The following is a 20,637-nucleotide window of genomic DNA, read 5'->3' on the forward strand; positions in this document are numbered from 1 at the left end:
ATGTTTGGAACCCCTTTAAAAATGCTAAAAACAGCCTATTTTGTTAGTTAAAACTCAAGAAAAACCACTAAAAATTTTCATACTTGGTTTTTTTAATAGTTTTATCACAAAAAGTGCATTTTATAATGAAATTGATAAAAAAACCAGGAATTTGTGGATATTTCTCATAGAAAAATACCGCAAATGCGCGAATTTTCCGCGAATAATGCAAGGAAACGTTCCTGAGAGAAATCCGAGAATGTGTGAGAACGTGAATACGGGGGGCCCACTGTACAGTGGGGCCTCGCTTAGTCACGGATCAGCAATCACGGATTCAGTTAATCACGGGTTTTTCCTTGGACCACTTCTCAGTCTATATCGATGGTATGAATCACAGCATCACGGCTTGTCTGTGGTAGGCTAAGCCTCGTCCGGTTTCGATAAGCAGCAAATGCATGAACAGATTCACATTATGATATTAACTGACAATAAAGGTAATAAAATCATTCTCACCTTATATATTATTGGCATATCTTCATAATATATAGCTTATTCATGGAATAATTCCACATCATTGATGTAAACAGAAATGTAAACATTGAGTTACACTTCACAGCACCTTTGTCATTCTCAACCTTTTAGAAATGTTACTAGAAGTAGTGTAATTACAGTAGTAATAACATTTAGGAAAACATAAATTTTCAATTCGAACTTCATTACTGTTTTGGTATAACGTAATCAACTTCTCTGAACACTGCAGTCATACAAACGATAATTGTCATAGATTATCGTATTGTTGTTTGTGATCGGCGACGAAGCGTAAACGTAATAAAACTATTTTTACCTTATATATTATTGTCATATACTCATAATAAAATGCAAATCTTATATATTATTGGCATATCTTCATAATAAAAAGCCTCCTCAAGGAATAATTTCTTGGGGAAAGCATTTTTCAAAAGACAAAAATACACTACAAGTTTACAGTATGCAATGATTATTTTGATGTGGTTACATTAATATTACAGTATGGTACTGTAATCAGTGCAGGAACTATTTTTTATCATAAATTTATATTCATTCATGAAAAAAATACACATGATCACCGTGACGTCACCAAACCTACAGTCTCGTTCATACGTACTAATTGTACACAATGTGATTGTGGTTACACCATTCTACAAACTACCGATGTATTTTACATAAGTATGCTCTAAACTCATCATAAATCAGTTTACTTACTTTTTTGTGGAGCCCAAATATAGTATATTTTGGAGAATTAATGAAATCGTGAATTTCATCATAGAGCAAGATTCACTAATTACTGTGTTTTCATCTTTTCATGACTAAATACATTTTTATGATAAAAATTATTTAATGACTTTCAAATACTAATATGAATGTAAATAGCAAATGGAACGGAACCCCTGCCACTAACTGAGGGCCGCCTGTATTGGTCCTGCCATTACGTTCTGCAAGAACCTGTTGGTTCCACAGGTACTGAAGGCAGTGGTTTGGGCCAACCAGACCACCTTCACTTCCTTCTACCTTCAGGATATAGCCCATAGGTCCTTGGGCACCTTTTCCTTGGGACCTGTGGTGGCTGCTAAATGAATGTTTAGCTTACCCAGCTTTAAGTGGACAAGGTTGCTTCTCACCTTTGTGAACTGTGTGAATGTGGGTGTGGATAAGAGTGACTGGCTCCTCTTTTTCTCTTTTCCATTCTTCTTTCTTCTTGTGGGCAGAGTCGCAGTCATCACACTCTGGAACTGGTAGCTGATGCAGGCAAACTATATTTGCAGAGCTCCAATCTATATCCTTTCATTAGGATATAGGCATGCATCCTTCCCTTCCCTAACTAGGGGTGAAGGGAACCTTGGCATAAGACAAACCCAATGCTTAAATATTTGTCTTTATGCTACCGACTATGAAGGTTCTTGTTTGCTATTCATAAGAGGCTTTGCTTATCTCCCTTTTATGAAGTGGTTCAAACGTCTGGCCATTGGTCACGTAGTTCCCATACTCCGACCAAGTGGACAGATGCTAGGTTCCCCTCCTTGCTATTACAACCGTGAGGGAGACCTTTGGGGTCAAATACCAGTCTGTTCATAAAACACTTTCAGATTCGTCCCTCTTATGATTGATTCTTCCTAATGTAAAGGACTGTAAATTGTATTTGTTGTAACTATATAAACCTGAGGCCCCTTTACATTTAGGTCCACTTCATGCCACCCCTCAGTCTGTTCCTGGGCCTAAAGCAAAGTGGAATGTTTACATCAAGTCAGGCGGGACTCCCGACTAGTGGACAAGCAATTACTGCCTAACTACCTTGTTAAATCTTCAGTGGCCCAATTCTAGCCTAACGCTGAAAGAATTCGTAATGTAAAGGACCTCAGGGTTGTATAGTTAGGAAAAATACAATTTACTTTAAAAATAGTGATATTTAGTGGACTTGCTCAATTATTAATAATATTCAGAACGCAGTTGTGCCCTTATTTGGACTTAAACCTAAGTAAAGTGATAAGATTGCATTTATGTTGTACAACACGCATATAATTTGACATTTTTCTTTTTTTACTCTATTTATAGTGATGATGAGGATGAGGGTGATAGTGAAGAAGATGATGATGATGATGAGGAAGATGACGAAGATGAAGAAATTGATGATGATGACCCTTACAGAGAATTTGCAATGAACATGAAAGAAGAGGTGTGATTTACTGGAGTATTTGTTGGAAAATTATTGAGATAGTAGGCCTCATTAATTGAAGTGATTTTTATGGGGTTGCTGGTTAAATTCTCAGTATTGGTAATTCATAAAATTGTAAAAATTTGTATCAATTTTTCCTCACAGCCTGGATTTGATAGTGGATGTACAGCATGTTTAGCTCTTATTCGAGGATCAGAATTATATGTTGCCAATGTGGGTGACTCACGCATAGTGGTCTGCCGTGATGGAAGTGCAGTTGACATGAGTATTGACCATAAGCCTGAGGATGACGAAGAAACTGCTAGAATAATTAAAGCAGGTGGGAGAGTCACAGAAGATGGTCGTGTCAATGGAGGGCTTAATCTTTCCAGAGCTATTGGTGAGTTAGTTTTCTTCACCTATTAATAGTTAATGTTTAATGTTTCAGAACATGAATTTTTGTATATGAGACTTACCCAGTAATTATATAGCTATAGTTTCCAACGAATGGGAGCCCAATTCAAATTTTGTGGGTATCGCTTAAATTGTTCAGTGTATGAATACAGTGCTGTCCCCCAGTGGCAATACTATGAACAACTTAGCAAAGCACTTCATTGTGTCCTGCCGCACTTGACCAAACATCGAGTGCTTACAGCAGCTTGTTCTTATTTTCCAATTATATCACCAGATTTTCGTAGTGTTACCCAACCACCGGAATGCATTCGAAGCCTTTGAGCAGAATGAGTCTTGTCCTTTGTTTGTTTAATTCAGATTATCATCAAGCCAGATATTTGTATTCTCCGGGAATAGTCGTTGAATGTAACTCCATTCAATTTGGATTAATACTTTTGCATATATGTTTTACTTACCGGACTTATGCTACGGGCAAGTCGTCGGTTAATGATTTGCCATAAGTAATCATTATTTTACATCATTCCTGTAGGCCAAGCTTTTGTGTTTACATTTTGTTTACCAGGCATTGGTCATTAGCCTGACACTGGTAAGTAATTACTTTTGAATAATTCTTGAATGTTATTCCATCCTTGTATCTTAAAACCTTTGCATTTATTATTTACTTACCGGGATTAGGCTACGTGCAAGTTGCCGGTTTATAATTAAATTTGAAAGTAATTTGTGAAGGTTGTATAATTCCCTTAGGTTATACCTTGCTTTTGGGATTTTGTTTACCATCCATAGACTAATAGTCACTAGCTGCCGGTAAATATGGTTACCTTAAAGTAATTTGTGAATGTTAAAACATTCTTTTAGGCCAAACATTTGCATGAGGTCAGTTCATTTGGTTTTGCTTACCTTGTTTGCGACACTCATCAATTTCCTTTGCAGAGACTGAAAGTGTGGAGGTTGAAAGTATTAAGGAGAGAATTATGTTAAGCTTTGGCTATGGGGGCTTTGGGAGAGAAGGCTTACATGGCCTCGGCGTACGAAGATATTTCCTGGCGTCACACAATTGTGAACATTTCACTTCCTAGCCAATAGCATTGAGCTTGCACAGGCGGCCACTCGAATCATTTAGACTGAAGCACAGGCCAATTGAGTTAATTAGCAGGGCACGTAATCAATTACTTATTGAGACTACTTTCATTCCCGATAATTTTTATAATGATTTATTTTTGAGTAATCAGTTATATTATACATATGGGACCGGAACCCTGCGATAGGAGAAAATCTGCGAAGTAGGAAGTAAAATACTTCTATATATGTATTTTACTGAAATCTATTTAACTATAAACCTTAATATTGTACATTCACTCTCTCTCTTTCTCTGATACGATATGTATCATGGTGTTCTACACTCACCAATGACAGTAGTATCTTGAGACTTGACTCCAGTAATGACGACGATGACAGACCTGTGCAGTTCGATGAATATGATGATGAATGATGATGATGATGGTGTTACTGCACAGGTATAATGAGGCCTTTAAATCAGTTCGGGAAGCACCTCATAGTCAGATATCGGTACTGGATCGTCAACATTTGCTTGTGAGAGAGGCAAAGAAGCTAGAAGAGGCTCCCACTCCACTGGTAGAGGCTTCAGGTTCACTCGGAGGCTCTTCTGCTGGAGGCGCTGATGGTGTAGTTGGGGTTTTTACCTTGGAGAAGAAGAAGGTGATGGGTAATTGCTGTCATCGTTTTTTCTTTTGCTGCAAAATGCCCTTGTACAAGGGCATAATCCCGTCAACACAGTTGCTAAACTCGAAACCCCGTTAACATGATTGCTAAACTCGACAGCTTGAACCATTTATCGTCGATGTCATGTGCAAATCGTTGCATTGCCCTTGCCATGTTGCACAATTGTTACAGGTTCTCCAGGGTAAGGCCACGCTCTTCAATTGCTTTGTCTTGTTCTTCTGCGCTCTCTTCTTCACTTCATTATCTCAAGGTGGTCTTCATCTGTCAGTGGGTCTGAGTTGGCATCGATAAGTCCATTGACATCATGTCGATGAATCCTTCATCCCTGATGATGTGAGCCAACCTCACCGCCTTCTCCACCGCCGAGTGATGAACTTCGTCTGGAGTGAAACCTGCATAGTCATGCACTACGTTAGGCCATAATTTCTTCCAGCAAGAATTTATGGCCTCAGTTTTCTTGTCCTTCAATGTCATAGTTACGCCAGTACTTTTTCAAGGTGAAGCCTTTGTCGTCGTCACCAACTGCCGCGATGAGGCCTTACATCGTGGAACGGAGTGTAGAGTGCCTTAAAGGCACAAATGACACCTTGATCCATCGGTTGAATTAGAGATGTGGTCTTAGGGGGCAGAAACTCAATCTGAACCCCATCATACTGCAGGTCTGTTGCATGGCCTCCTGCACAGTCCATCAAGAGAAGGACCTTTAAAGGGAGGCCCCTCTGAGCCAGATACAGCTTCACCTGGGGAATGAAGCAATGGAGGAACCATTCGAGGTTCAGGGCTTTTGTTATCCAGGCCTTAGAGTTATTCATCCAATACACAGGGAGCAGAGCCTTATTTTTGTTTTTTAAGGCCCGTGGATATTTGGGCCTTATAAATTAGGCCTGGCTTAAGCATAAAGCCTGTAGCATTGCCACACATGATGAGAGTGACACGGTCCTTGTGGGCCTTGAAGCCTGGCCTCTTCACTTCATCCTTGAAGAGGAATGTACGAGAAGGCATCCTCTTCCAAAAGAGGCCTGTCTCGTCCATGATAAAAACTTGCTCAGGGATGTAGCCGCCATCACTGATAAGCTTAGGAAACTCATCCTCCATGTAACGACGAGCAGCATTGGTATCGGCAGAGGCAGCCTCGCCATACAAAGGCACACTTTTGAGGCCGTATCTCTTTTGAAATTTATCGAACCAGCCTTTGCTGGCTGTAAAGCCTCATCCTCGAGGAGGCGAATCACTCGTGGCAGAGGTAGTACTGGCCTGAGGTTTGTCAGGATTGTCTTCAGCAGCTTCTTCAGCATCTCCTTTGTCGTTGTCATCGGGCAAGGTTTGATCATAGAGAGGTTTGGCCTTTGTCCTGATCATATTAGTGTCCAAAGTATGGTTTTTTTTCCTGCAATCAGCAACCCACAAGGCTAATGTAGCGTCCATTTTCACAATTCTCTTATTACACGTTACGCTTTTTTACTGAAGCTTGTTGCAGCAGTTTTGCGGATGTTCCATAATGGCATGCCACCGCAGCATAACTTCTGCCCTTTTTTAACATATCTAAAACTTTGACCTTTTCACTGATGGTCATCATCTTCCTCTTCGGCTCACCAGAGAAATCTTTTGCAGGGGCACGACGCTTAGTAGGCATTGTAAAGGCTTAACGAAAAGTTAATTTTGAACACAACACTAAGATACGCGAGACACAGTTGACAGCGAAAACGAGTGGCGAGATACAACAAGGGAAGAAGCTGGGAGAGGATGCGATGATGCGCAGCCAATCAGCTCACAGGATACATCCACTTGTGCTCTCATTCGTCGATCTCATGCCAGGAACCAATCTTGTGCCTTGTCCGAGTGCCCGTGGGTATGTACAAAGCCTCTGAGAGAGCTTCTCTCTTTGTCTGGCATCCTGGGAAACCGTTTCTCTCGTGCATCACGATGAAACAATGCTGCTTTCTGCAATATGGCCGGCGATATGCAGTATTTTTTATTTTTCGATGAATAGTTTTGAAAAATCAGCGATGCACTGAGGCTGTGAAACTTGAACCGCAAAGTGACGAGGGATTACTGTATATACGTATAGATATAAATATAAATATACAGTAGAGACCCGGACTTTGATTGTATTAGAACTCGAAATAAACGGAGTTCAATGGAAATTTTTTTAGTAAATGTTGCATCTGAGCTCAACCAAAAATCTGGAAACTGACCCAAGGAATCATGAGAGGAGCTGCTGCAGGACAGAGATTGTCTGCTTTGGTTTTGTCTGGAACTCATAATCATGGTAAACCAAGAGAAGTCAAATCTTGTACCCAGTCAAAGGATGGTCATTGATACGGCAGTCTCAACAGTTTTCCCGTCAAATCAGAGGTTGGAGAAGTTGTGAATAGTGGCGCTTGACTTCCTATCGCAACCAGATTTTAGTCAGCTCATCAGTGACAGGTTCTTCTGGCAATTTTGTCATCTCTGGAGAAGCTGGTCCCTCATGGGCGACTTCATCACTGGTTTCTACAATGGAGATTTAGGGAATTCTGGTCTCCAGTGGGGGACTCGCCCCTAATGAGGGTTCCTCTGTCCCTGGAAGTGAGAGAAGACCTTTGTTGGTGGTTGGACGACTGGAATCTCTTGAAGGGTGTCCCTTTGCATTCTCTTCCACTGGACTTCCTTCTGTTTTCAGATGCCTCCCTCACAGGTTGGGGCACTCATTTAGGCGGCCTCATTACTTCGGGCGTTTGGAGTTTGGAGGACAAACAGCAGCATATCAACTTCTTAAGAATTAAAGGCAGCCTTTCTGGGTCTGAAGGAAATTCGGGAGAAAGTAGAGGGACATTTCTGTTGTCCTCATGTCAGACAACACCACGATGGTGGTTGTGAACAAGCAGGGTGGCCTGGTTTCACGACAACTTCATGCCTTGACAGCAGTTCGGTGGAGCTCTCAGCCAGGTTATGGAGGAGTTATGGAGTTCCATTTGACAACGTCTGTGTGAGAGAGAGAGAGAGTAACTGGTGGTTGGATGATGGTTAACGAACGAATTGGCTGTTGGTGAGTTCTGGCTGGGTTGTCTGCTGGTAGAGATCAGAGTTCTGTGTTTTTGGTGAGTTTTCAGTCAGTCTTTGGTGAGAGCTGGTGATAAGTAGTAGTGTTGGAGGAGTCTATTGAAGGCATTGATAGTCAGCTAAGTTGTGTGTTGTTGTTATTTGGTGATGTTAAGTTAGTGTTTTTGCTTAAGAGGAGTTGTGCCTTTGCTGTTGTGATTTTTTGTGTTGTTTGTGCAGTGGTCTTTTGTTGTGTTTTGTTGTTATATGTGAGGTTGTGTTCCTTGGTTGGTTGTTGTGTTGTTAGGTTGTGATTATGTTCCTTGGTTGGTTGCTGTGTTGTAGAGTTGTGGTTGTGTTCCTTGATTGTTGTTTTGTTGAGTTGTTGGGTTGTAGTCCTTGGTGGTGTTGTGTTGGGTTGTGGTGTCGTGGTTCTTGGTTGTTGTTGTTGGTGTCCCAGTGACCTTAACCAGCGGACAGCACAGAATAGCCCTGGAATAACTTGATTGATTGGTAGGTACATGTGTTTTGAGAGTTTTTTTTTTTTTTTTTTTGTGTGTATGGGTGTAGGTCAATTGTCCTGCTGTATTTTGTTGTGTAAAGAAGAAAGTGTGACTGAGGGTGGGTTTGGCAGCTGGATCGATTAGGTTAATGTGGGGAGGGTTTTACCACTTGTTTTTTTCTAGCTTGTGATCCCGCCACAAGTTATATCCCAGGCAAAAGGAATGTGGTTGCAGACAAACTCAGTCGTCAGAATTAGATCCTAGGCACAGAATGGTCTCTCCATCAGACAGTGGCAGAGACTCTTCCAGGTTTAGGGGAGACCCATGCTGGACCCGTTTGCAACCTGGTTCAACAGGAAACTGGAGATATTCTGTTCGGTGATTCCTGATCCTCTGGCATTAGCGGAGGACGTGTTCCAACATCCCTGGGGCAACCTGGAGCTGCATGCCTTCCCTCCGTTTTGTTTGATCCATCAAGTCCTGAACAGGTTGAGGAGTTCGCAGTCTCAGGATAACTTTGGTAGCCCCTCTGTGGCCGCAGGCAGAATGGTTTCCACATCTGCTGTCATTGTCAGAGGTGCCGAGGGAGATTAACCCATAGCGTTATCATCTTCGCCAGCCACACGCAGATTCCACCATTCAATAGAATCCCTGTCTCTTCACGGTTGGAGGCTATCAAGTATCTCGTCCGAATGAGAGGCTTTTCTTTGAGGACAGCAGAACATGTCCAGCAGTCTCAGAAAGTCTACCTCTGCTGTTTACCAAGGCAAATGGGCAATTTACTGTTGATTGGTGTCATAAACGGGGTTTGCCTCCACTTGGAACCTCTATTCAGCACATAGTAAACTTTTTGGCCTTCCTCAGGGATGAGAAAGGTTTGTCCATTTCCTCCATTAGGAGGCTACAGGGTGGTCTGAGTTTTAGTGTTACCTCTTAGAGGTATCAACATCTCATCCTAGGAACTCTCCTTGTTAGTTATGGGGTTTGAGTAGTTGTGCTCAAGCCTCCCAACGTGGGATGTTTCCTTGGTCTTGAGAAGTTTCACGAATGCTCCTTATGAGCCTTTAAGTCGTTCATCAAACAGGAACTTGACACTCAAAATGGTTTTCCTCTTGGCCTTGGCTGCTTCGAAGAGAGTGGGGGAGCTACACAGCCTGAGCTATGATGTGAAGCACACCAAGGGTTGGGGGTCAGTGTCCTTCGAATTTGTCCTGGAATTCGTGGCTAAGACCCAGAATCCATCGGTGCACAATGATAGGTTCACCTCCTTTTCCATTCCATCACTGGATGACTTTGTGGGTGGTGATTCTCAAGAGCTTTTGTTATGTCCTGTCAGGGCTTTGCGTTGCTGTCTTAAAAGGTCACAACTTTATATGACAACCTATAGGCCAGGTTGTCATAGGCTTTTTGTTAGCACGGGGTGTATGAAGAAAGAGGTGTCCAAGAATACAATCTCTTTTTGGGTACATGAAGCTATCAGGCGGGCGTAATTGACTCTTGATGATTCCGCCGCCACGTCTGTACAGGCTAGAGTGCATGATGTCAAGGGTATTGGTCCCTCTGGCTTTCAAGAAGAATTTGGCTGTTCATAGAGTTCTGAGCGCTGGTACTTGGTTATGCCAGTCCACGTTCACTTCTTTCTATCTTAAAGATGTTTCCCATAGATCTGTGGACATGTTTTCCCTAGGTATTATGGTGGCTGCCGAACAGATTGGTGTAACTCATCGTTGCCCTTAACAGGGCACGTTTGTATCTTACTTAAGATGATTGTGTGGAAGAGAGAATGAGTGAGTTGGCAGGTCACTTTCTTTCTCTTGCACCTTTCCTTCTTCCTATGGGCGGATTGAGGAATAGACACGTCATTCGCTGGACTGGTCTGATACAGATGAGTAAGGTACTCATACTGATAGTTTGGTTGCTTTGTGTACAGATAATCAAACTCTATTCATTAGCATATACTCCGCTCCCTAGCAAGGGGGAATGAGGAGTAGTAACGAACCCTGGTGCATTGGTTTGTTATTGGACAGTCAAAGTTTCTCATTATGGAGGAGTTATGGAAGTTCCATTTGACAACGTTCTTGAGAGAGAGAGAGTGTGAGTGAGTGAGTTAGTTTCATGGTTTGTATTGCGGTTGGTTGGTTTTATAAAGTTTAGGTGTAACACCAAGCACTGGGGCAGCAAAGGCCATTCAGCGCTTACATATATTGCTGGTGGGATTGTGTGGTATGTGTGTGTTTTTGGTTTTCTGAGAGAGAGGTAACGATTGAGTTGGCTGTTGGTGAGTTCTGGGTTGTCTGCTGGTGCAGTTGGAGTTAGTTGTTAAGATCAGAGCTCTGAGGAGTCAGTCTGTAATTCAGAACCTGTGATGGTCGGTAGTGTCGGCAGCAGTCTGTGAAGAGTGTTGAAGGCATTGATGGTCAGTTGAATTGTGTTATTTGGTTGTTGTTTAGTTGTTGTTAAGTTTGATGTTTTTTGCTTTAGAGTTGTTGTGCCTGTGTTGTTAGATTTGTTGTGCCTGTGAGTTTCTGTTGGTTGTACATGAGTTGTTATAGTTGAGGGTTGTTGTTTGGGAGCTATTGTGGTTTCTTGGTGTGTTTGTGAGTTCTTGAGGGTTGTTGGTGAGCTGTTGTGGTTTCTTGGTGTTGTTAGTGGGTGTGTGTTGCCTTTTAATGTTGTTTTTTGTGTTATTGATTGTTTGTGCAGTGGTCTTTTGTTGTGGTTGTCCTTGTTTGTTTGCTGTGTTGTTGAGTTGTGGGGTTGTGGTCCTTGGGTGTTGTGTCCAGGGAAGGGTTCGAAAGCTTTCTGTAAAGTTTTAAAAATTATACACGGACTCTTAACACTTTGTATTATTGTGGACCCTTTACAACAATATGTACTCTTGCGATAGAGAGTTTTTCCCTACTACAATTATCCTATTGTTAAGAACCTCAGGTTTGTAGCTATGAAAAATACAAATTGTCTTAGAAAATTATCATTTTTCTCCAGAAAATATTTGTTTACAGAGCTTTTCAGATTTTAGAATTACGGATAGAGATTGTACACCTGTAGAGATTGTACACCTGTAGAGATTGTACACCTGTAACAAAGTGAGAGCATGCTCATCCTAACATCTAATTATGGTAATTATCCAAAGTAATTACAGTAGTTTTTTTTACAGTATCAATAGTTGTGTCGCTAATGATACACTTGAATTGCCTACGGTTTTTACCATTATTACATGTTTTGTTTACAGTGTCGATAGTTGTGATGTTAAACTATTGATACACCTATCGAAACTTCAGGGGTTAACCTATCATTGAAAATCTCTGTAGAATTTAAGGTTTGCTTTTTATACTCGCCATATATAACGACCCCCTATTTTGGGGGAGATTTTTTAAGGTTAAAAGCTCGCCCTATGCACCAGCATACTATATGGTACATTTTATATTTTGCTGTGTTGCAAAATGGTTTTGAAATTATATTTACTTTACAGTACATATTTTAGTTTAGTACTATTGTATAGAGTATAACTAAAATACATCGGTAGTTTAGAATGACTGGACATGTTCCTCCAAACAGTGCTAGGTTTGTTACTGTTACTATGTCATGTTAGCCCTTAAACGCCTATCGGACGTAATAAATGTTGACGAAAATTGTCTGTTGGGTGCTTAATTGACGTATGATACGTTGATGCAAAAAAGTTTTTTTTTTTTTTTAATTCACAGAAAAATAGTTATAGGCCTATTTGGCAAAAACTTTTGAATCACGCACCTTGAGGGATGCTGGGAGTTCATGGATCAAGCTGTTGTTTTGTTTACAAGCGTTACCCAGGCGCGCATGTGCGAATTTCTTTCTTCTCACGCTAAAAGCATGAGCGACACATCTCAGAAATTATTTCTTCACCGACGTAATTTTTGCACCATTTTATATTAGCCGTTACATAGAGTTTTATATATAAAAATGTGCAAAATTTCATGTAGAATACAACAAAAAACAACCCATGAATGTAGCTTTTATCAGTTTTGAAATATTTTCATGTAAATAACTTTTTTCTTTCGTCCGATTGCTGTAATGTTTGCGCAGTTTTATATTAGTCGTTATATAAAGTTTTATATATAAAAATGTGCGCAATTTCATGTAGACTACGGCTAAAAACATCCCATGGTTGTAGCTGTTATCAGTTTTGAAATATTTTCATATAAATAAAGATACGTGCCAAAATTTCAACCTTCGGTCAAATTTAGTAAGCTAAAACTCTTACATTCTAGTAATATTCAATTATTTACCTTCATTTTGCAACAAATTGTAAGTCTCTAGCACAATATTTGATTTATGGTGAATTTAAAAAAAAAAAAAAAATTTTCCTTACGTCCGCACAGTAACTGCCGAAAAAATCAGAAATCCTTTCGTCCGATTGTGGTAACGTTTGTAGAGTTTTATATTAGCTGTTACATGAAGTTTTATACATGAAAATGTGCGCAATTTCATGTAGAATACAACGAAAAACAACCCATGGTTGTAGCTTTTTACAGTTTTGAAATTTTTTCATATAAATTACGATAAGTGCCAAAATTTCAACCTTCTGTATACAAAGTTTGACTCGACTGAAATGGTTGAAAAACGGAATTGTAAGCTAAAACTCTTACATTCTAGTAATATTGAATCATTTACCTTCATTTTGCAACAAATTAGAAGTCTCTAGCACAATATTTCGATTTATGGTGAATTTTTGAAAAAATAATTTTTCCTTACGTCCGCGCGGTAACTCTGCGGAAAAAATCAGAAATTCTTTCTTCCGATTGTCGTAATGTTTGCACCGTTTTATATTAGCCGTTACATAAAGTTTTATATATCAAAATGTGCGCAATTTTATGTAGAATACAACAGAAAATAAATCATAGTTGTATCTTTTATCAGTTTTGAAATATTTTCATATAAATCACGATAAATAGAAAAAATTCAACCTTTGGTCAACTTTTAACTTGACCGAAATGGTCGAAAATTGTAATTGTAAGCTACAACACTTACAGTCTAGTTACATTCAATCAATTACCTTCAGTATGCAACAAACAGGAAGTCTCTAGCACAATATTTTGATTTATGGTGAATTTTTGAAAACAACTTTTTTTACGTGCCTCAGTGGCGTGGTCGGTATGGTGTTGGCGTACTACCTCGGTGGCTGTGAGTTCGATTCACAGCCATTCCATTGAGGTGTGAGAGATGTGAATTTCAGGTGATAGAAGTTCACTCTCGACGTGGTTCGGAAGTCACGTAAAGCCGTTGGTCCCATTGCTGAATAACCACTGGTTCCATGCAACGTAAAAACACCATACAATCACACAAACTTTTTTTTACATCCGCACGTTACGAATTCATGCATCATCTTGTGATAATATTTTCTGTGTTGCTTTGATCGTTTAAAATTTGTTATATACCCAAATTATTGCAATTTAGTGTACAATACAACTAAAAAATGATTAACTCATTAGCATTAACTGTTTTGCTCACAGCGTGCTTTGTATACAATTATATATGGAAAATTTTTTTGTGCTTTCGTATATTCCAGTATTTATATATGATAATGATATTTTTTCATTTCTGATGGTTGAATACTAAACTTCAGGCAATGACAAAAAAAGGAGCCAAAAATGAACTCTTAACCTCGAAAACTAAGCGTGCTGTGATTTAAAAAAAAAAAAATCTTTTTCCGCTTCGGAGCTCACTCCCGAACGCCGCCAGCATACAGGAGACACTTTTGGAAATACCTGCTTGGCGTTTAAGGGTTAGTATTGTTGTGATTACATACAAACATATTTATGGAAAGGAAAGTTATTTACTCCAATAAGTTGAAGTTCTTGGTGTACAATGTTTTGTGGTTAGTCCTCCCCATCTTCCAAAAATTTAAAAGGTTAAAAGTTCGCCTTATACACTAGCATATATGGTACATTTCATTATATTTTGCTGTGTTGCAGAATAGTTTTGAAATTATATTTACTTTTACATTGTATAGAGCATAACTAAAATACATGGGCAGTTTAGAACAACTAGCTCTGGTCACCTGACCAGCCCGAACAACACCCCACAAACACACTCTCTCTCTCAGTATATATATATATATGTATCCTTTTTTGAAAAAGCACCAAAATATTGATAAAACATTATTTCACTTCTCTCTCTGGTTAATGGCGCTTGTCTAGCAATGCCGTTATCTGGATTTTTGGTGCCAATCTCTGGTGAACGGTGCCGTTAAGCTGGTTGTTAGTTTTATTATTGCCAATTTTTGGTTAGCGTCGCTTGGTTGGGAATGGAACCCCCGTCGTTAACCAGGAACTGCCTGTGATTAGTGAATAGTGTTGCTCTATGAAAAAAAGTGAATGAGTGATAACTTTAGACATACAATCCATAGAAGAATTTGCAAATTGGTTTAAATAAAAGTTCCTGCGTAAAATTGAAAGATATGTTCCACAAAAATCCATGACAAAGTGAAGTGTGTAAATGTAGATATCTTGTGTAACAACCTTTGTTGGGTCAAGTCTCTCTCTCCAGGAGATCAGAACTGTAAGTGCATTATTAAAGTGGTTTAAACTCTGATGAACAGTTCAGAATTTTCATAAGGAACTGAACCCAACAAATGACAGTGATTATATATAAGCTTTGCTCTACTTTTGATACCACTCACAGCACTAGTATATATGTGGAATGAGCTTTCAACATTGTGTACATACAGGTTTTTTTAGGGGTGATATCTGTCATCCGGGATATTCTGTGGTACGGCTATGGCCTGGTCCTAAGGGAGCTGGTTTAAAAAAGTTGTAATTTATTTCATTTATATTTAATCAATGATGGGAAGGGAAAGGGAGTGAAGATGGGGTGTTTTTAATTTTTGTAGAATATAGTTAACAAAATTATAGTGTGTGTATATATATATATATATATATTTGCTGGATAATATATATGTTTATTATCTTTTTAAATTGTTTTTGAAATTTGAATGATGCATCTGATAATCAAGCATTATCCACTTCATCCAATAGGTGACCATGGTTACAAGCAGAACAAAAATTTGCCCCCAGAAGACCAGATGATCAGCCCTCTGCCTGATGTGCAGTCAATGACCCTTGGCCCTCAAGATCAGTTCATGATTGTGGCCTGTGATGGCATTTGGAACTCACTCTCTTCTGAAGAAGCTTGTACCTTTGTATTAGAAAGATTAGCTGAAAACAAAAAACTTTCAACTATATGTGAAGAGGTAAGTATCCTTGTATTACCGTACTTAAATGATCATGCACATACACTTACATTGTACTGGTACTAGTATATTAATCATACCGACTGACCTGAATATGAAACCTTTAAGCAGTCATCATTTGACTTATGCAGTTGGTTTTATCAAGGACCCTTCATATATTGATACATTACAAACCATCTCTATTATGTCAATAGCAACCAAAAATTGTGCGCATTTCAGTACTTACATGATCATTACTTTCACATGTTAGTCCCCCTGATCCGGACCCCTTGATGAAGGGATCCACTGCAGAGAATGTATGCTCTCTCTTATGTCTACTCTCTCTGCTGTGGATTTAACTGAACATTGGGACCTTTAACTCCTTTATTCATACTATAAATTTTCCCCTTCCCTTCTATCGTTGACGACCTTGGTGGAGGGTGAAGTTGGAAGGCATGCTGCTCCTCCCGTAAAACTAGAGTATAGTGGGCCCCTGTATTTGCGTTTTCCGGCTTCACGGACCTATGGATTCGCGGATTTCTCTCTGGACCTTATCTACCCATTATTCGGGGGAAATTCGCCCATTTGCAGTATTTTTCTGAGAAATATCCAGAAATAACTATTTTTTTTATCAGTTCCATCATTAAATGCACTTTTTGTGATAAAACTTTAAAAAACCAGATAGACAAATTTTCAGTTGCTTTTTCTTGAGTTTTACCCACCAAAATAGGGTGTCTTCAGTGTGTTTTTATAGGGGTCCCAACTATTTGGGGGTGGGGTCTGATACACATCCCCCTTGAATACAGTACCTGACATGGTCAGGCAAGGGGAAATTGTTTATGTCGAGCCATGGCCACAGTGCTGAGTCCAATCTTGACAGACTGACGACCCTTAAGGCACTGTGGTTATGGGATATATCCAGTTGAGGGTACTAGGTCAGTTACCATGGTATGTAACAGTATTGCTCCTCCCCCAGTCGGGCCTCTCTGGTGAGAGGGACCTCATTCTGGACGAAATTTGTATGAGTCATCACATGGAAACTTATCGAAGATCCTTATGACTTCTGGCACGGATATGGACTGTTGTAAGGTAACGACCCAACCTTGACTCACTTCGACTCCCTCTTTGGTAGTGTAAGTTGGTCAAGGTTTTTAACTATGGGAACTGACCAAAATATTTTGGCTTTCAAATTGGAAAATTGATTATTAAATAAACATCCAACAACAGAAATGTTGTTCAGACAAATAAAAGAGAAGACCTGGCATATAGAAGCTACAACAAGTCAGTCTGAAGAATATTTGGCTCTGAAAAATATAGAAAATATTAACGTAAAAGTGGAAAAGCACAAAGTAATGAACGGCATTCCGGATACCAGTGTACTTCCTGAAAACAACAATGAACTAATTGATAAGAAAATATTTGTAGACTCTCAAAAGAGATATCCCAAGGTCCAAAATTGTGAGGTATATGTTACACCAAGTAAAAAAAAAAGTAATAAAAATAGCAAAAATAAAATTTGAGATGAGGATCTACCTCAAGAGATAAAAATTTCAGACTAAAACAGAGTTAAGACCCTATGGCCCAAAGCCACTGCAGTGTCAAAATTGCAGTAAGTATGGGCGCACAAAGAAAAATTGTCTTAATGAACCAGTATCCACTTACTGTGGATCTACTGAACATGCTATACAATGGAAATGCAGTAAGAAGAACAAACTAAACAAATATACATGATAGCAAGTGGATGTAACGAAAGTTTCATTGAATTGTGCAATTATAAAAACATGAAGGATGGTTTAACAAAAATTATAATAAATTTTATGAAATAAAAAATACTGAATTGAGCACCCATGAGAAAGGATGGGTGTGCATCTAACACTTAATGTATTTTTAAGAAAAAACATGTTGCGAGTAAACTTTATTAGAAAAAATCGAAGTGAACAATACAAAGAATGACAACAAAATTCTACTACTATGATAAAATATTTTCAATAGCTATGTTATGCAATGGAACGTAAATAGTCTACTGACCAGGTTACACCAAGAAGTACAATAATTATTAAAAGAATGTGAACCAGCGATATTATGTTTGTAACATGTCAACAAAACTATATTAACGATAGGTAAATACACCTTAGCGTCTACGTTTAGAAAAGGAAATTTAGATACAGTCAACCCCCTGTATTCATGTTCTTAAGATTTGCGGATACACCTATTCGGGAAATTCACCTATTTACGGGTTTTTCTTACGATGAATATTTACTAATTAGTATTTGTTCCGACACCATATACTTACCTGAACTACTATCGTCGGAGAATCCTGGATGTCAATCCGGTACCGACAAGGAAAAACTGGTTATTCCTTCCCCTACCTCAGCCAGGTACATGCCCCAGGGGTCGAAGACCACGCGACCTATGACCCGGTCTCCACTCCTTTCTTGGTTGCTGTAGTGGTCACATGCTCCAGCTCGTGGTCCGATACCGTCCCGATTTCCCTTTGTTTGTCCCTTTTTTGTGTGTAGTGTGTGTGTGTCTTCTTTTTATATATATATATATATATATATATATATATATATACACCATGGAGTCTTCACAACGGCGTGTTCCCAGTCCTGAAGGTGGGCATTTCTGTCGCCCGTGAAGATCGATCCCCACTCTACACTATGTAACAAGTGTTGGGGTCGACTTTGTTCTAGGGAGGCCACGTGTGGCGAATGCGCATCGTGGTCCAAACATCAGTGGGATCTCGCCTCTACGAAGCGGAAGAATCTGAGATCCCCCTCCAAGAAGACCACTTTGGAGGCCCCTCACAGCAGAAGTGATAGCCATGGCCCAGGAGGCCCTTCTCCTCGCTGGTGCCCCTTCAGGAGTCTCCTGCAGATGGTTGGGATTTTTCCCCCGTCCCCTCCCAGCGAGGGGACCTAGGTGAGTCTGTTGTTGGGCCCTCTTCTAGTACGGGGTGCCTGAGGAGTCTGTCTCTCTGCCTCAGCAGGTTGTACCGTCTGGTGACGCTGCGTTCCTGCAAGAGTGTTGGGTTCGTGGTAGTCTGCAGGGCACCCTGTTGATGGAGGCCCTGGTGGTGGAGCTGCGCCCATCTAAGGATCTACATCTAACTGTGGAGTGTCCCACTCCAGAGCGGAGCGCGCCGCTCTGGCTCCTCGGTGTCCCCGTAGGCCTGTCCTCTTCCTCCTCTACTGTCCTCTTCCTCCTCTACTGTCCTCTTCCTCCTCTGCTGTCCTGGCCACCTCTTGGGAAGTTGGGGGTCCCTTGGTAGATGTCAGGAGCCGATGGAGTCATTTAGGGTTCTCCCCGGCCCGTGGTCCGGGACCCTTCGTACTCCGGGCAGGTCCCGTTGAGGTAGGAGGTGTTTCCATTCTTGGGCCCCTCCTTCCCCCCCAGCTATGTTCGCAGGTCTGTCGGGTAGAGCAGGCTCCCTGGAAGGTGCTCTCCCCTTCTCTTTCCCACGTGGATCATTCCAACCACCCCACCCGCTCACCCTGGGCCAGGAGCCATTGCAGGAGAAGACAAGAGGAAGGGTCACTCAGAGGACAGGTCGTCGTCAGATTCTTCGTACAGGTCCTCTCATAGGAGGAGCTGTAGGTCAAAGAGGAGGCGTATTGGGAGGAGTCGAGATCGTTCTTACTCCTCCTTGGACCACTGGTCCAGACCTTATCGTCATAGCCGCGACCGCAGGGGTCGGAGTAGGAGCAGCTGCTGCCAGGACGGTTCTCGCCACAGGCGCCGCCGCTCCCTGACCATCAGGTTTCCGAGGTCGGCTGCCAAGCCTGCGGCTCCCGCAGTGGCTCCGTGTGCAGAGTGCTCCACTTGGCCTCAGGTCTTTCCTTTTGCGGTCCTGGTGGATCCCACTTCGGTTCCAGTGACCCAAGCGGCCCCCCTCGCAGTCCAGATGAGCCTCTGCTCCTGCCTGACGCGCGTTCAGAACGAAGTGCTCCGTCTCTGCTCTCCCCTTGTAAGGAGGGTGGCCCATGACAGCCCCTCAGGTTTGGGTGGATCCCCCCCAGGGGTGGGTGCTTCAGCTCGCTGTGGAAGGCTCCAGTAGGAGCTGGCAGCCCCCTCCACCCCTGTCACCACAGCTAGTGGCGAGCCCCCCTATGGCCCGGGAAAACTTCGAAGATGAGGCTTTCGCCCAGAATGGTCTCTGAAGGCCTAGGTCCCAACATGCGAAAGATCTGCGATCCGGAAAATTGTGATGGTAATTGCTTCATAGCAAAGGAAGATAAAGGAAAGGAGAGCATATTTTCGAGAAGTTCGGCAGTAAGGAGGTTTTTGCGCCCGTGCTGGAGGCGTCTTTTCCTCGCAGCTGTTTTTGAATCGTCGGGCGTGTTGTGGAGCGCAAAAACCCGCCATCGTTATGTGAGAAACGCCGCGATTTCTGATGCAATACCTCTTCTAGATTCATCTAAGAAGTTCTAGAAATCCCTGGAGTCGGTGACGTTCGCCGTAGGCTCCGCCCCCAGAGTGTCGTATAAATACGACGAACGAACTTTGGAGAGCAGTTATCGTAGAAGAGAGAGAGAAATCGTAAAAGAGAGAGATCACTGGTTAGTCACAGAGCCACAGATCAGATTATCAGTGAGAGATGAGCAGCACTGATCGTCAGAGAGACTAGAGACGAAGGAATCGACGAAGTATCAATCAAAAGAAGAGTTGTTTGAGAGTTGGTTGGATATTGGTCTAGTCGTCTTCAGGAGTGGACGGCCGTGTTTTCTCGACGTCGAGCAGACTTCAGAGAAGAAAAGTTCCTGCTACAGGTTTTGGGGATTTCCTGTCTTTCAAGTAGACTAGTTTCTGCAATACGGAGTCAAGAGGATGACTGCAATTGCCGCTCTACATTTATGAAGCCAGCGAGTCAAATCGCCAAATCAAGTAGCAAGTATTTGAATTGCCTCACTGTTCCCCCAGTTCATGCAGTGTAAGATTCTATCTTTTTATGTAAATAGGAGATACCATTCTGCATTTACCTTTGTTAGTAAGCTTGTAAATAAACCTTTGTTGTGTTAGTGTTTCTTTCTATATTCGTATCCCCAGTTTCAACTGTTGGTGTTGAAATATTTTTTTTTATTTAT

General features: G+C 41.1%; 1 protein-coding gene across 1 annotated transcript in view; it reads left to right on the top strand.

Moving 5' to 3' along the window:
* Nucleotides 1-20,637, top strand: part of LOC135218284 (probable protein phosphatase CG10417) — a 186,662-nt gene that overhangs the window by 150,816 nt on the left and 15,209 nt on the right. The window contains exons 5-7 of the mRNA XM_064254492.1: nt 2,569-2,689; nt 2,834-3,068; nt 15,360-15,574. Coding sequence (XP_064110562.1) covers nt 2,569-2,689; nt 2,834-3,068; nt 15,360-15,574 — 571 coding nt within the window. The remainder of the gene's footprint in view (nt 1-2,568; nt 2,690-2,833; nt 3,069-15,359; nt 15,575-20,637) is intronic.

This window comes from Macrobrachium nipponense, chromosome 9 (assembly GCF_015104395.2).
Source record: "Macrobrachium nipponense isolate FS-2020 chromosome 9, ASM1510439v2, whole genome shotgun sequence".
In the NCBI taxonomy this organism is placed as follows: Eukaryota; Metazoa; Arthropoda; class Malacostraca; order Decapoda; family Palaemonidae; genus Macrobrachium; species Macrobrachium nipponense.